This window comes from Myxine glutinosa, chromosome 4 (assembly GCF_964187855.1).
Source record: "Myxine glutinosa chromosome 4, kmMyxGlut1.1, whole genome shotgun sequence".
Classification (NCBI taxonomy): Eukaryota; Metazoa; Chordata; class Myxini; order Myxiniformes; family Myxinidae; genus Myxine; species Myxine glutinosa.
Window position 1 is genome coordinate 184,125,881 of NC_136264.1, and position 17,806 is coordinate 184,143,686.

The 17,806-nt window shown below is 43.1% G+C and overlaps 1 protein-coding gene across 1 annotated transcript in view; it reads left to right on the top strand.

The window, feature by feature from the left end:
• Positions 1 to 15,015, top strand: part of LOC137425559 (uncharacterized) — a 180,192-nt gene extending 165,177 nt beyond the window's left edge. The window contains exons 3-4 of the mRNA XM_078775338.1: positions 7,257 to 7,428; positions 12,343 to 15,015. Coding sequence (XP_078631464.1) covers positions 7,257 to 7,428; positions 12,343 to 12,544 — 374 coding nt within the window. The 3' untranslated portion in view covers positions 12,545 to 15,015. The remainder of the gene's footprint in view (positions 1 to 7,256; positions 7,429 to 12,342) is intronic.
• Positions 15,016 to 17,806: the final 2,791 nt, after the last annotated feature.

Genomic DNA, 17,806 nt, shown 5'->3' on the forward strand with positions numbered 1-17,806 from the left:
TGTTATTGAGGCCCGACAGCAGATCTACTGTAATATATATATATATATATATATATATATATATATATTACAGTAGATATATATAGTATATATATATATATATATATATATATATAAATATATATATATATATATATATATATATATATATATATATATATATATATATATATATATATATATATATATATATATATATATTAGGGTGGTCCTCAAATGTACACCAAAAAATAAAATTGGACTTTTTTCAGGTGCTTGTTGCTAAAACTGTTCCTTATTGTGAAAAAATGAAATGTGCCAAAGATGGTTTCTATACGACTTTATTTAATACTGTCACACTTGGGTTGAAAATTACAATGTTTCAGTATCGACACACAAAATTGTTTTTAATAACCAAACACTCAGATGTAATTCCAAATCAGTAAGAATGTATGACAATCATAGTAAACACACGGAGTAAGAGTCCTCCAGACCATTGATTCCTCATTAATAAGTTCTGTGGTAAATTATTTCCTCCTTATCTTCTTTGCGTTGGGGAACTGATGGCGATGCCACTCAACAACTCGTAGTTGGCCCGATTCCAGTTTCTGGATGCAGAATGAAACGACATCTTCTTTGCAACTTAAAAATACACCTGAAACTCCAGAGTCCAGGTCATCAGGCATCATTGGCTTAAACTTGCTTTGGTCAATGGAATTCCAGTTTGACTGGAAACGCTTGAAGACGGCTATCTCAGGTCCTTTGATGGATCAAGAAATGGTTTGAATGCTGCCATTGCTGCCTCTACCACTAGTTCCAGAATGTGATGCCGGCATGCAAAATGTAGTAGTGGTCGTCCAAGCTTTTGCTACAAAATAGTGCACGCACCAAGTGCTGAACCAGTGTTGCTGGCTGTCGTGTCAAAGCTCATACCTGCCACCATGTCTTGCAAATGCCATTCTTCGAGGCATTGCATAACAGCAGCAGCTGTTGCTAGTCCAGTTCCTGCTGGTAGCTTTGGCACACCCAGAAGCTTTCCAGTTCCTTGTGGGTCACTGACAATGACAGGAAGGCGATCAACTTTTTTAGTCCCATCGTCTGGAAGGAGCTTGCCGTCCGAATGAACTACCAGACTTGTGTTTGGAGCATAGGATGCCTGGATGTCACCTGCAATTGTCTTCCGTTGGATCCGCCTGGATTTCCTGATCGATGTGCGGTTGATGGCCAACTCTGAAGGGTCGTGTCCCAGAGCAGAGGCTGCTGCTGACAAGATGTGAACAGCTGATCGATCGCTAACCTTGGTGCGGTCGAGAGCTGCTGTTAGGTCCGGTATAACAATGCTACTTGCACGCTTTCGGCTCTGCCTCTTTGAAGCAGATAGAACAGCAGAGTCGTCATGATCACTGGCTTCAGCACTGCTGTCTGTTGATGATGCTAGCTCAAGAGTCTCCTCTCAGGCTGCGTGCTTCTCTTTTTCATGCTGCTCTCTTTCAGTCAACACCTTGTCGCGTTGATGTGTCCGCTCCTCTTTTCCTGCTAGCACCTTGTCAACACCAACCATAAAGCCCCGTCGACCTGGCTCCCGTTGTGCCTTAAGGAATTCACGGTCCTCTGGTATTTTGATCAGATCAAGGACATCAACATGAGCAATGTCAAATAAGTCACGTAGACCGGTTTGAAACTGCTCTTCTTTCTTTATCTGAGGGACAGATCGCCGGTTCTTTCCTTTCAGGATGGATCTGTATTGTTCTACTTTTCTCTCAAGTTTTGCAATGATATTCCGCTCATCTGCAGTGGGGATCCGTGCTTTCTCCCAGATGCATAATGTCTCACGAACAACAGTTGTTGCGGCACTGCTTATGTCCAATTTCTCAGCATGATGTAGCTTAAAGCATCGCTGCAGAATCTCTTGCCAAGATGGGAGCCGAGTTTCTGGTAGTTTTTCAAGATGGCAGCCTATCAGCCACACATGGTTCTTTTTTCTGGTTGCTCTTCTTGAAGTACTTGCACTCGCCATCATAACTGAAACAAACCGAAATAATTTCTGTATAGTGCTGATTAGCAGATTAGCAGGGGCCATGTGACAGTGGTAAAAGTTTTCAAAATGAAATGAAATTTTACCCAATTTGTTCTCTCTACAGGTGTAATAAAAAAATGGAAAAGCACTTTAGAAAAGTTAATGTTTACATTTGAGGACCACCCTAATATATATATATATATATATATATATATATATATAGTATATATATAAAGCAGTATATATATATATATATATATATATATATATATATATATATATATATATATATATACTGTATATAGTATATATATAAAGCAGTATATATATATATATATATATATATATATATATATATATATATATATATATATATATATATATATATATAAAGCAGTATATATATATATATAAGGGAATCTCCAAACTCGTCACCACGACCAAACACCAGTCTTGCTGAGGTGAGAAATCAGCTTTTATTGACCAATAGTAATCATGCCGCACGAGGCAAAACCATGGCCGATCCAAACCGAAACCCCTGCATGGTAATCCCATACCAGCCCCCACTCGTGGGTGTAATACACATAGTGGTGCAGAGAGGAATGACCCTTCCTGCCACCCTCATAGGGAAGGGTGTACTAGTATATAAAAAGGGGCAAATAACTTTATATAAAATTTTATATATTTATATAAAAAGGCACCTTCAAACGGGCAAATATGCCCAAAATCCGGATAGGCGGCTACAGTTCGGTTTGATGTTTAACCAACGACCACCATAAAAAATCTCAATGTTATTGATCAGACCGGAGATGACAGAAGCCTCTGGGTTGGAGGTGACGCTATGGTCTGCGCATGTGCGGGATTTTTATCCAATGGAGATCGGGAGGAGCGCTCTTCCCGCTCCACACATTTTGATTTACATCTTTACCCGATCGCCAGTGCCTTCTGGGTTTTTTGGTTTGCATCAGTGGAAATGATTGTGTGTGTGTGGCAGACACATTTTTGTTTCTTACAGATTATGCTGTTTGCCAAGTGAGACATAATCTGTGGCTGATGCTCTCCATTGAAGTCAGGAGGTACGATTATCAGATACAGTATATACTGTCGGACCCCAAAATTTGTGGGGGACACATTCCTGGAAAATGCAGCAAATGTGGGGGCATTGTATGAATGGGGTGTCTGGCAGGGGTTAGGTTAGTACATGGTCGAGCCTCGTTGAAGAGCTATGACACAGAACAAATCAGGACACTACATAATAAAGGGAACGGCAGGAGAAAGGGGAAACACCAACATAGACGGAGACGCACAAACAAGGGATGCAGGTAACTTGTGAGGGGTAAGGGAAAATGCAAAGGGTGGACAAGATGGATACATAACCAAATTTTGGGAGGGTGGGGGGGGGGGGGGTTAATAGGTGAAGAAAATATCATGGTTTTTGATAGGGAATGACTTGAGATTGTGGTGAACAGCTGTTTTGAAGACCTGGAGGGAAGAATGAGATTGAAGTGAATATGGAAGGAGGTTCCACAGATGGGGAAAAAAGAGGAATAAATGAGTGAATAGCAGTGGTTCTGGATTTAGGCAGTTTCATTAGTAAACCTCACCACATGATTCAGAGCACCAAGAGCAGGAGTATGGATAGGATAATTGAAGAGAAGATGGGATGAATCTGTGCATAAGAGAGAGCAGGTTTCTGTGGAAGAATTTTCCCAAGCTGAATTAATATCAGCGGCTGTGGATATACGAGGCCTGGCCTGATGTGTAAAATAAATAAATAAACAATTAAAGCAGTGAAGCCACTTCAATCTTTGGCTATTTCCTTCCTTCCAGGAAGTCCAATTTGTTATCATTGCTATGGACTCAAACAAATTTGGTTTTGAGATAACAAGATGAATATGAGGCAAGAGTGCAGAAGGTTAACTTTTCTTTATTGGTATTTCTATGCATATGTTTTACCATTGTAGAACAATAGCACTTTCTATATTCAGAACCCCATTTTAGGTAAGCATAAGTACTGGAACAAATGATTGACAGTTGTTTCTTGTTGTTCAGGTGTTTCTTGTTGCATTGATTGTTTAATGTGATTGTTTGTTTGATTGATTGAGTGTTTAATCTTTGAAAAGACCTGTGAATGTCTAGTCTTGGTTTTAGCCTTTGCTTTTGCCTTGGGATTCGGCTTTTGGAGTCAGTCGGCATAAACCAACATGGAGACCAAATAATTGTCTATGAAAGAAAATCAAGCAATTTGGAAGCTGAAATAACAGAATAATTCAATGAGAACCAAAGCATAAAAATTGGGCAGAGCAAATTCAACTATTTGGAATATCTTGAAAAAGAAAGAAACCACTAGTGTACTTCGCAATACACAATAGACAAATAGGTAAAGGAAAACAACTGTGAAAACATCATCAGTGCTGTGAAGAAAACCACAAAAACAACTGTCAGTGACATCACCAACAACCTCCAGAGTGCAGCGATGTGAGTATCACAATCTACCATTTGCAGACGTCTTCGACAGCAGAATTACAAAAGCTACACCGCAAGATGCAAACCTGTCATCAGCACCAAAAATAGAAAGGCCAGACTAGAATTTGCCAATAAGTACAGAGGTGAATCAGTGGAGTTCTGGAACAAAATTTTATGGACAGATGAGACAAAATAAACCTTTAACAAAGCGATGGAAAGGTGAAAGTGTGGAGAAAGGAAGAAACTGCATATGAACCAAAGCATACTACCTCATGTGAAGCATAGAGGAGGTAGTGTCATGGCTTGGGCTTGCATGGCTGCCTCTGGAACTAGCTCACTCATCTTTATTACTCCCGCCAGGGAGTAATGCATTCGATCGTGTCCGTGTGTGTGTTTGTGAACAAGATATCTGGAAAAGTTCTGAACGGATTTGGATGAAAGTTGGTGGGATGATTGCCCTTGGCATAAGGAATAATTGATTCGTTTTTGGTGAAGCTCAGGATATTATTCCGGATCCACGAATTTTTTGAAGGATTTTTTTACCATTGGAAGATAGGGCTCATTTTTTTTTTAACAATATCTTCTATATATTCTATATTTAACATTGTGATATGAAAATAGTTTTCATATTTGTTGTAAATGTAGTTTAAACTCGTGGTTATGCGTTAGAGCGGTGTATTTTGTTAGCAGCGTCGTCTTCAACGTTCTTCTTTTTTTTTTTCTAATAAAGACATTCTGTCATTTTAAAACCACCAATGTGTCTATTCGGTTTTCCCGTTTCATAAAATGTATCACTTGATACGTATAATGCTTTAAAACTGGTTTTTTTTTTGGTTTTTTTTTTTTACCTCAGAAGAGATATCAACATTTACCTCAGCGAATGTCAATCGCGGTGTCAGTATTTGATGAACTTATAAAGACTTAGGTGACATAAGTGTGACAAGCATGTGCACGGGATTCTTCCCAGAAGAATGAGTGGTCGCATTAGCTTGTACGACTTAAAATGAGCGAGTTTTGTTTTGACGTTTGGGCCAGTTTTACATGTTGTATCCCTAAGGAATGAAACGAACGTTTTTCTGGCTTACAATTTAATTTGAAGTCACACATGCCTCAAAATACACTCATTTATATAGAATTGAACGCTGAATCCGAGAATGTAAGTGAAATTGTTTGTTTGTTTTTTAACATTATCTTCTATACATATTCTAAATATATATCTGTGCAGTGTCTGTCTTGTGTTGTCTTATCTTGTGTTATCACTGAACTACTCCCTCAAACTTTTGTGAAATCGTACTATTCCAACTTGACCCACGGCTGGAGTATGCGCTCTACTGAGTGGCGTTCTAGTTGATGATGTAACTAATGATGGCCGCATCAGAATGAATTCAGAAGTGCACAGAAGCATTTTGTGTGCCTACGTACAAGAAAATGCCTCCAAACTCATTGGGTGATATTTTTCTATGCAGCAAGACAATGACCCAAAACACACTGGCAACACAACCAAGGAGTTCATCAGGGGAATAAGGTGAAAGACTTTAGACTGGCAAAGTCAATCTCCTGATTTAAATCCAATGGAGCAGCATTTCACTTGCTGAAGAGGACACGAAAGTCAGAAACCCCAAACCAAACAACAACTGAAAATGGCTGCAGGAAAGGCTGGGCAAAGCATCTCGAAGGAAGAGACCAAGAGTTTGGTGATGTCATTGGGTCACAGGCTCGATGTAGTTATTGCATGCAAGGGATATGCAACCAAATAGTAACGATCATACTACTTAAATTTACTTTAAGTTGACCTTTTCCAATACTTGTGCTTACCTACAATGGTGGGACTGAGCATTAAAAATGCTGTTGCTCCACAACGGTAAAACATTTATGCATAGAAATACCAATAAATAAAAGATGACCTTCTGTACTCTGGCCTCACATTCATATTTTGATTTCAAATGAACAATTCTTGAGTATACAGCAATAATAACAAATTTGACTTCACTGTTCCAACACTTATGCATGGGGCTGTATATATGGATATTTGTACATGCATACTGCTGCAGAAAAGTACAAATAGATATAAAGTTGTCGGATAGGGTAATGACACGAGATCTGAAATTTCACGGGTTGCTACCAGTTTTATCTGGATACTAAATGTTGTTTTAGAGGTTTCATTTTAAGTGTGTCCTCGTTAATCCTTGCCATCCTTCCCTCACATCCCACAAATCAACCCTCTTAATTGCAATGGAAAACCCATCTTTATCAGTGTGCGACTATAATTATTACTGCCTCGGTGGAAATAAAATGGACACTGCAATTTTTCAAACCTAATGTTGAGAGGCATGGCCACTGAAGTGGGAAAAAGGTGAAGCGGCGTTTAGGGAGTGAGCTCTTCAAAGCAAGAGAGAGCTTTGCAGAAGTCTTACTCCCAGAAGGTATCTTAGCAATATCTCTCAACGTTTGGTTGGGAAAATTAATTTATTGTGCAGGTTACTTGTGTTCCTCCCCCTATTTTATCCTGTTGGCGCATTTCCTTGCTTGTGCCTGAATGTGGCCGCACCACCATTGCAACTTCTTCTGCCTCCTTGCTCTTGCATGAGTCTACAGACATTGTATATTTTAAAAAGTCATAGTTTCGTGCTGGTATGTTCTGTTCACCAGGTATTTAAACACATTCATAATGGCAGAGGCTGGGTGATACTCCAATGTGAAGTATGATTAAGTTGGGATTCTCCCGCACCCCTCGTACCCCAGCTCCCAATGAGGAAGATTCAAGTCCACTCTCCCATTCTCTGCTGTCTTTCAGATAATAATGGCAGCGAGGCCACTGGCAGGGGCTGTGGTTCCCAGGAGAGTGTCTCCATGGCAACAGCGGACAGCATCTCAGGAATGAGCACAGACACTGTTTCCATGGCAACCTCAGAGAGCACCAGTGTGTGCCCCACTGACAAACGGGTGAACGTGGCAGAGGGTACCAGGTAATGTAACGTTGTTTTGAGTTTTTAAAACAATTTTTTTTTTTGGTCTTTGCCCTCTCGGAGTATATAAAAAATGGCAGAAATCCCACACTGCCCAAGCTCTGCATGAGGTTTGGCTGTCGGTCAACATTTGGTGTTGTAAATGCTTCAGACACTCACCATGTTAGTATCTGTTAAGAACAATCGATTTCAGGTTTGCATTGATTCACGATACTCAATCCAATGCAACAGTGTTTAGTTGATCGACTTTGCGAGGTTTCCTTTTTTTCAATACACAAGATTATGTTTTTATGGAGTGGGGTGCACACCGAACATGGAAAAGAGATTGTTGCTCTTTAACGGCCACTATTATACCACCGTGTGGGGTCGGCCAGGGGAATGTTGGCCCAAGTCTTTCACGAACCGGCCTGACTTTCGCCTAGTTAGGGCAGGAATTTGGAATTTGGCCATGGTGCTGGCCATACTCGCCTACTCTTTGCGAAGGACACCATCTGGATCTTTAACGTCCACCAACCCATGCTGGCAGACAGGACCCCCAGTTTAACGTCCATCTGAGGGACGGCACACACATTGATGAATCACCAAACTGACAGTTTATAGCTGGGTCGGGATTCGAACCCAGGCCAGACATGTTCGAGGCGAGAAGAACCTGGAAACGAGAACATAAGGAAAAATAATTAATTGATCATGAAGAAAAACCAACCTTACGATAGATAAAGACAGACAACCAGATGAAGTATAGGATATTGGAATAGGGGTGAGACAGAGTATTGAGGATACGTACATTCAAGTAAGAAGTCACGTGACAATGAACATATTGTGAGAAAACACACCTCTGTGTGGTCATATGGCAGTCGCAGGTGAAAAGTAAAGCAGCAGCCATTGTGTATTAATCCGTTTATATTGACAACTAGAACGGTACTCGGTAGAGCGCACACATCCACCAGGCTGAACAGTTTATGGTTTCTATCCCACTGCTGGGCCAGACCTGAACCAAAATCAAATTGGCTTGTCCTTGTCACCGAACCAACTCATCCACCAAGTTTTGTCATAACTCGTCCACAGCTTTTTGAAACTAGGGGGCCCGTTGTACCGTTGTACCACATTTCCATTGGTCTTCACGGCCTTGTAGCATACCTGCCTGCCGAAATCAGGGGAGTATTTTGGGTCGTCGGGGACTTTTGGGTCATTAATAACTTTTGGGTCATCAGCGTCTTTTGGGTCTTCGGGGACTTTTGGGTAATCAAGGACCTTTTGGGTCATTAAGGACTTTTGGATCATCTGGGTCTTTTGGGTCCTCATGGACTTTTGGGTCATCAAGGACTTTTTGGGTCCTTGGGGACTTTTGGGTCTTCAGGGACTTTTGGGTCATCAAGGACTTTTTGGGTCTTTTGGGTCATTAAGGATTTTTGGGTCATCTGGGTCTTTTGGGTCCTTGGGGACTTTTGGGTCTTTTGGTCCTTGGGGACTTTTGGGTCATCAAGGACTTTTGGGGTCCTTGGGGACTTCTGGGTCTTTTGGATCATTAAGAACTTTTGTGTCATCTGGGTCTTTTGGGTCCTCGGGGACTCTTGGGTCTTTTAATCATTGGGGACTTTTGGGTCATCAATGACTTTTTGGGTCCTTGAGGACTTTTGGGTGTTTTGGGTCATTAAGGATTTTTGGGGACTTTTGGGTCTTTTGGTCCTTGGGTACTTTTGGGTCATCAAAGACTTTTTGGGTCCTTGGGGACTTTTGGGTCCTCGGGGACTTTTGGGTCATCAATAACTTTTTGGGTATTTGGGGTCTTTTGGGTCTCAAGTGTTAAAGGGTCTTCCAAGGTCTGAGGGGTCTCAGCAGTCGAAAGGGTTAAAAGGTACATTTGAATAGTATGTCATTAATTAATAGACGTACATAATAAATAGACACAAAGAGTATCTCCACACACACACACACACACACACACACACACACACACACACACACACACACACACACACACACACACACACACACACACACACACACACACACACACACACACACACCTCGTCCATTTATACTAGACTAGCAGGAGTACCTGGCATTGCCGGGGGAGGGGGGGGAGGGGGAGGTGGGAGGAAGCAGGAGGTGGGTGAGGAAGGGAGGGGTGGGGGAGTGGAAGAGGGAGGGGAGAGGGAGGGAAGAGGGAGGGGAGAGGGAGGGGGAGAGGGAGGGGAGAGGGAGGGGGAGAGGGAGGGGAGAGGGAGAGGGAGGGGAAAGGGAGGGGAAAGGGAGTGGAAGAGAGAGCGGCGAGGGAGGGGAAAGACATACTATATACATCTTTGGGGGGTGGGGAGGGGGGCGAAGGGAGGTGGCTTTGACAGGCCTCTCCGTTTTGGGGGAGGGGGGAAAGGGAAGGAGGAACAATTTTCCCGTGTGAAGAATGCTTCATAACCTCAGTGTTGCACAGGTAAAAAAGGGAAATTGTAACACTCACTGCCACCATCACCAGGTGGCGCTACACAGTAGGCGTACACATTTACATAGAGAATTTACACCCCTTTCCTGGTCCCCCACAAACCCCCGAATGAGTCCGCGGCCACATAGCCGATGTTAATATCCCCCAGACAAAGTTGTATTTGTATTTGTACCCCGAGTAAAGTATATTATTGTTTATAGCTGGAGTACCCGGCGTTGCTCAAGAGAAAAAGAAACAATAACAAATTTGAAATGAGGGCAAATACAATGGAAAAAGGAATTACATCCAAATCAGAATCCATCACAAATGTCAAATCATCATTTTACCTTTTCGTTGAATATATGCTGCTGAATGTGCAGTTAAGTATGATGACGTTCAGGAAGAAGAAGAAGCCTTACCACCAACTTTGACAGCTTCCGGAATTGTTTGATTATTTGTGTTCAAATGTTTGGTGATTGTTTTGTATTTACTTATGTGAATGTGTACTTGTATATAATTATAACTGTCATTAATCAAAAAGGCTAAGGCACAATAGAGCACTTTTTAAAGAAACAAAAAAACAACCTTTTTTTTTTTTTTTTTTTCAAAAAAATTTCTGTTTTGCCTAAAACACTCCCAGGTACTCACTGATGAACCTCTGAAAGTTTGACGAAGATCCGTTCAGCCAACTCTGAGAAAATAGGCGACACACACACAGACAGACAGACACACACAGGCTCTCTTGTATAGTAGATACAGTATTATGTTATGTATCGTTTTTGGCCCAATCACTCAATGGTGAAGAATCACTTGAAAAATCCAAAAATTCTCGTATCCGGATGTGATTCAGATCTTCACCAAAATTGGAGCAATTCTTCCTTGTCACACATCCAACCTGTCCACCAAGTTTCATCCGAATCCGTCCACAACCTTTTGAGATGTCCTGTTCACAGACAGACAGAAAGACAAACAGACAGGGGTGAAAACATAACTTCCACCCACCTTCGGTGGCGGAGGGAACTAGAACGGCACTCGGTAGAGCTCGGACACTCCGCCAGGATGAACAGTTTACATTTTGTATCCTTCCAATAGGCTGGATCTGGATCTGGATCCGGACCTGAACCAAAATCAGCTTGTTCTTGTCACCGAATCAACTCATCACCTAGTTTTGTCATAACTTGTCCACAACTTTTTGAGATATCCTGCTCACAGACAAACAAACAGGGGTGAAAACATAAGCTCCGCCCACCTTCGGTGGCGCAGGTAAATATGAGGAATTGATTCGCTTTGTATGAAAGAAAATCTTGTGTATTTGAAATGAAAAGTCTACCTCATGGTCAAGTGGCTAATTCGAACAATTCCTTCTCCTTTACATCCCTTACTCCATCGTAGTGCACTTAATCTGCTTGTCTGTATTGATCCGTCTTTGGTTGTTGCATTTTTTTCCCTCTTTTTGTCCCTTGTCGCACCGCGGAGCGAAAGGGGGACTATGGTTTTACCCTCCGTCCGTGCGTGCTTCCGTGCGTGCTTCCGTCCGTCCGTGCGTGCTTCCGTCCGTCCGTGTGTGCGTCCGTGCGTGCTTCCGTCCGTCCGTGCGTGCTTCTGTCCGTCCGTGTGTGCGTCCGTGCGTGCTTCTGTCCGTCCGTGCGTGCTTCCGTCCGTCCGTGTGTGCGTCCGTCCGTGCGTGCGTGCTTCCGTCCGTCCGTGTGTGCGTCCGTGCGTGCTTCTGTCCGTCCGTGCGTGCTTCCGTCCGTCCGTGTGTGCGTCCGTCCGTGCGTGCATGCCCTTGTGAGCGGAACATCTTGAAAAATAAGCGAAGTACCAACTTCTAATCTGGTGTGTGGGTGTATCTCGGCATAAGGAAGAACCCTATTGAAAATTGGGTCGCCACGTCAAAATCCAAGATGGCCGCCGCCATGTATATATATGTCTGAACCTTGTGAGCGGAATATCTTGAAAAATAAACGAACTACTAACTTCTAATGTGGTGTGTGGGTGTGTCTCCAACCCACTCGCAAATATTATCGACTCTTCCATGTTTTCTGCGTCTTCCACTTTGTCAACTCGCATCACTTCACCGACGGGGGACCTGGGCTTATCCACTTTGTGTCCGTGCCCCACTCCCGCCCCCTGTGCCTTTCTCTGGCCTACCTGTCTGCATAATGTTTGTGTGTTTTCTTCCTTTCACAGCAGAGTAGGCCGGGTTTAATGCACATCGTTTTGTGGGGAAATGGGGACACACATAAAAGTGTGTACTTTTGCAAAAGCTTTCGCTCCATTTTTTTTTTAACTATTCAAACTCAAAAAGAGAAAAAACAAAATGGCGATGCACCTGTTTGATCTCCAGAATAGACGTCATTCAGAAGGGTTTAACGATTGCAGATTATATCTTTTTTGCAAGTATGAAAAGAGCTTCTCATGTGCTCGTCGAGCTCGGTATCCTTTTTGATGAATGTGGTTATAAATGCTTTGATTCAAATTCTATCTTTCATCAGCCTGGGCGGAAGAGCGCAAGATGGAGCGGCGAAGGACGACAGTGGTGAGCGCAGCGACTCGGCTGGAAGCAGCTCATCTTTTGAAGAGCTCCGAGTCGAAGACGACACCTCGGAATCGACGGACGTGGGCACAAGAGGCGAGGCGACCCAAAAAGGAGACCGAGATAAGGACGGCGAGGCACCCGTCGAGTCTGAGCTGTAACGCACTTCTACGCTGCACCACTGACTTTTGTGATGACGTCATTTCCTGCTAGCCCGTCTGTTTAAATTGTGCTGATTTTATCCCCTTACTTAAAATTACAGGTACCAAAACTCACAGGACGCAGTTAATCACAACACTCCATGAATGTTTATCGCTGCACACCAAACCTCATCCCGAAGTGCTGCTCGGCTGACCTCCTGGATGATGGGTGCAGCCTCGTTGTTGAAACGACTGCAGCGCTCCACACACGATGGGATCGGAGGAACCGACGTAAAATGGATAGCAAGACCTAATGGCCGTGAATTGTGGGTATTTATGATGCATGCCGTGCACTGTCTCGTGCTTGTACCTCGTCGTGATGAGCTTGGACAAGAATTCAGGACACTAGAGCGAAGTTTACTTTCAAACACAAGCCGCCATATTTCTGATGCTGTTGGATGCAGGCTAGACAGGGACTCGATCTTCGACAGGGACTCGATCTGCAAGCTAGACAGGGACTCGATCTTCGACAGGGACTCGATCTGCAAGCTAGACAGGGACTCGATCTTCGACAGGGACTCGATCTGCAAGCTAGACAGGGACTCGATCTTCGACAGGGACTCGATCTGCAAGCTAGACAGGGACTCGATCTTCGACAGGGACTCGATCTGCAAGCTAGACAGGGACTCGATCTTCGACAGGGACTCGATCTGCAAGCTCGACAGGGACTCGATCTGCAAGCTAGACAGGGACTCGATCTGCAAGCTAGACAGGGACTCGATCTGCAAGCTAGACAGGGACTCGATTGCAAGCTAGACAGGGACTCGATCTGCAAGCTAGACAGGGACTCGATCTGCAAGCTAGACAGGGACTCGATCTGCAAGCTAGACAGGGACTCGATCTGCAAGCAAGTTTGGTACTCCCTTGAAGTTTACTGCTTTTCACATTTGATATTGAAGAACATGCCGCTTGCTCTTATATTCGCCCTTTTCTTTAACGCACTCTTTCCCTATTTTACCCATATTTTCCAAATGTAAACATTTCTGCCTACTTTGTTTTGCACCAGGTCAATCTATGTTTGCTTAAAGATGGAGTGACTGGGATGTTATTCGTTGACGTTTTAACCTATTTTTTGGGAGGTGTATAAGCATAAGAATGTGTCCGACTTCGATGCACATCCCAAAATATTCTTGCCTCTGTGAACCGGCCCAATCATCGTAGGAACCCTTTGTTGAACACGTAGGAAAAAGGAGTCCTCATTGAATTGTGGCCCACGTTGCATCTCGGCTGGTGTTGAATGTTGGTAAGCCAGTGAAAAATAAGGCCACATAGCCCTTCATCTTCCTCTCCTTGCACTTTCTTTTTGCACTCTGCACACTGTCTCGATCACGCACCTGCCTCATTGTGCACCGAGTGCTGAACTCGAGGAGCCCTTACAGCAACACCTGCAATTCATGTAATACTGAGAATGAGACACGTTTGCGACAAACACCGTGACACGTTGCCCAGGAGTAGTGAGAGCATAAAGAAAGCGGAACGACGATGGACGCGTTGATGAAAATCTGCGATCTTTAACTGAACGTGCTGAATTTGGGACCAAAAACAAATGCTGATTTCCAGATTTGTGACGTCATCTCCTTCATAGCCGTGTCAAACACGATTCTTGGCTTATACACACACACCATTTTAAATACCTACCATATATATATATATATGTATATATATGCAATTTTATTGTGGGTTTTTTTCTAGTTTATTTTCCCCTTTGTCTCTTCTATCCCATGCCTTTATATTCTATTCCTCTCCTTTCATCACTCCCACTCAGCCATCTAACATTCTGTACAAATAGATAACCAGCTGCAGCAATTTCATTGCACTGCACCTTCTTACCTCGTTTCCTTGCGCCGCAAAAGGCGACAATTGGTTTCCACGACGTGTGCAGAATAGTGAACAAATGTACATTTCTGGAAGAGAAAGGTATTCCTCACACATCCTTGAAGCGAGCTTGTCATGTCCCTGAATACCATTGTTGTGAGCACAGTGGGATGCACTATACAGGCTCCAGATAATCGTATTCCAAGCAGCTTTCAGTGAAGTGACAGGCTGAGTTGCTGCTTATGGTACGCCCCGCATCCCTTCTGTATCGTCCATTACGCGAGAAAACCTGAATCCTTGAGGAACTTGTATAATCTTCCTCCAGGAATTCTTCATTGTCGTTGCACTTTGGCTTTCTGTTCATGGTGTGGAGTTGGGGGGGGGAGGGGTAAAGTCATGGCCAAGCGTTTTCCGTGCCCTAGTCCTTCAGTTTCTTACCTGACCAAGCTCATCATTTATGTCCACCTGCCTCCTTCCCCCCTACACTCCACCTCCTTGCAAATGGCCCTCAATTTACGATCATGATTTTTGGTGATTTACTCAAGTCACAAGCTTGTGTTGTGTCCTTATTGCTTATGGAGTTATAAAAATGTAAAATAAATCTTGATATGAGCTCCTATGTGTTGCAAATTGTATTTTGTTTATTTATTCCCCGCATACCCTCGTGTACAAAGTCTAGGCTCATGGGAGAGAGACGTGACGGTGGTTATAAGGCAACAAACACACTGACAGTGGGGCAACATATGACTGAAACATTCAAGAAGGAGAGAGAGAGAGAGAGAGAGAGAGAGAGAGAGAGAGAGAGAGAGAGAGAGAGAGAGAGAGAGAGAGAGAGAGAGAGAGAGAGAGAGAGAGAGAGAGAGAGAGAGAGAGAGAGAGAGAGAGAGAGAGAAAGAGAAAGAGAAAGAAAGAAAGAGAGAGAGAGAGAGAGAGAGAGAGAGAGAGAGAGAGAGAGAGAGAGAGAGAGAGAGAGAGAGAAAGAAAGAAAGAAGGGGAAAGGGAAAGGATACACAGCAACCTGCAAGTACAAGGTGAGAGGTAGGGGATGGCTATATGAGGCTGGTGAGATCGCTGTTAGGATATAGAATTGAATAGGGTCGATTTGCCACCAAATTTGGAGTCCACCATCTAACGGCCAAAAGGAACATGATTATAAAAGCTTGATCAACAAGCAGATGTGGACACTTCTTTGTTTTTACCTGAAAGTCTCTTTAGTCAGATATAATCTTTGATTATACGATTCTGGAAGCAAGAAAATGAGTATTGTAACTTGGTGAAGGTTGCTGTCCCAATGGTCCACTGGTTTCAAAGAAACTGTGGGAAAAAGACTGAACACGTCAACTTGTCATTCCCCCAAAGGATTGGGTCATCTTGTCATCCACAATGGAGCATCACTCCCGCCGGCACTCCACCAGGCGACAGCCGGCGCCTTTGAGCTCGCCCGGGGATCGAACCCAGGACTAGACTCCTCTGAAAAGCGAGCAAGCTTCCAACTGAGCAATGATTTTAATTCGCTCCCCACTCCATCAAATAGCAACTCTTGTTTCAATCGACATTTTCCCAAACCAGGTGTGAATGAGATAGTGTGAATCAGCAATTGATGCCATGGCAACCAAGGTCAGTTGTTAGTTGATCAAAGCCGTTTCTGTATCGGGATGAGAACGTGGGCGTTTCAGGTCAATGCGACATTCCAGTTGCACCGATCGAAAGCCAGAGCTGCACTTCCAAAACCCACATATAGAAAAAGATATCATTTTAATTCAGTTACATCAGCGTCCAACCTATGAAGGGTAAAATGTTCATGCGGACACATTCGTGATGAGGTTCAAAACAAGGCAGCTTTGTTAATGAGGATTAGCACTCTCTTTCAATGGCTGCAGTTTCAAATTGAGTACTACACAACGCACTCACACTCTGCTAAACGTGAACAATACTAACCAGCCCATGAGTTGATGGGAACTTTTTTGTTGTTGGCATCGACTTAAAGGTGGAAACCTTAGCGAGGATTTGCAGAACAAATGTCCTTATTAACCATTAAAAGTTTCCGCTTTTGAACTCATGGGGCATCGCAAGTTACCATGGCGTGGCACATCAGGTCCCATCTTGGGCTCTACCTCCCCTTGCGGAATGTCTTCATTGTTCACATTGCCAAGAGCAACTTCCTGTCAATATTTTCATTTAACTTAGTTATTTTTGTTAAGAAGATCTAGCTATACTTGTCAGAGAGTGAGATAACAGGTAAATTCCCAAATGTATATTCACAATCATTTTTTTCTATTACTACTACTATTATTACCACTTCTTATGGCCCCAATTATTCCCACCTTATTGTGGGGTCTGTCCAGAGAATGCTTTCGGCTTTCACTCACAAATGTCTTTCACGAACCGGCTTTCTATGGTTGATGATTTTCAACTGAAGGTGATTTGGGCAGGAATTTGTAGCATGTTCAGATTGTCGGCGATAACTCGCTTACTGTTCACAAAAAACATCTGGCGATCCTTGTCCACCAACGACCAGTGCCAACAGATGCCTGTTCCGGCTTACCATCCTTCTAATGGATGGTGCACACATTGATGCCTCACCCAACATTCGAAACGCCAAGATGACAGTTTACAGCAGAGTCGAGATTCAAACCCAGGCTACACCACTCATAAGTGAGTGTACGTGCATTACATGGCCAAAAGTATGTGGACACCCGAACATCACACCCGTATGTGCTCGTGGAACATCTCATTCCAAAATCATGGGCATTAATATGGAGTTGGTTCCCCCCTTTGCTGCTATAACAGCCTCGATTATCCTGGGAAGGCTTTCCACTAGATGTTGGAACATTGCTGTGGGGATTTGCTTCCATTCAGCCACAAGAGCATTTGTGAGGTCAGGCACTGATGTTGGGCGATTAGGTCTGGCTCGCAGTCGGCGTTACAATTCATCCCAAAGGTGTTCGATGTGGTTGAGGTCAGGGCTCTGTGCAGGCCAGACAGGTTCTTCCACACGGATCTCGACAAACCATTTCTGTATGGACTTTGCTTTGTGCACTTAGTAAGGGCATTTTATGAGATATTTCACAAATCTGTTAACTAAATTGTTACCAAAAAATTTCTTCACCAATATGTTTGTAAAGGTGTGTAATAACATGTGTTAAAATGTTGAAGTTCAACTCCCGTGGGAAACCCAGAAAAAAAGCTGTTGAATTCGGGTACCGAAAAATTATTTTCGAGAATTTTAATTTTTTTTAATCGGCCCTTAAGTAACTTATGAGGGGTCAAATAAGGGTTTTTCATGATTCTGAGTTGATTGTTAACATTTCTATTTTCACTTTTACATTTACACACAAAGTAGCTTTTATTTCACATACATATATAATACTCAAGAGTTATTTCTCATTCACAATGTCAGAAGTTTCA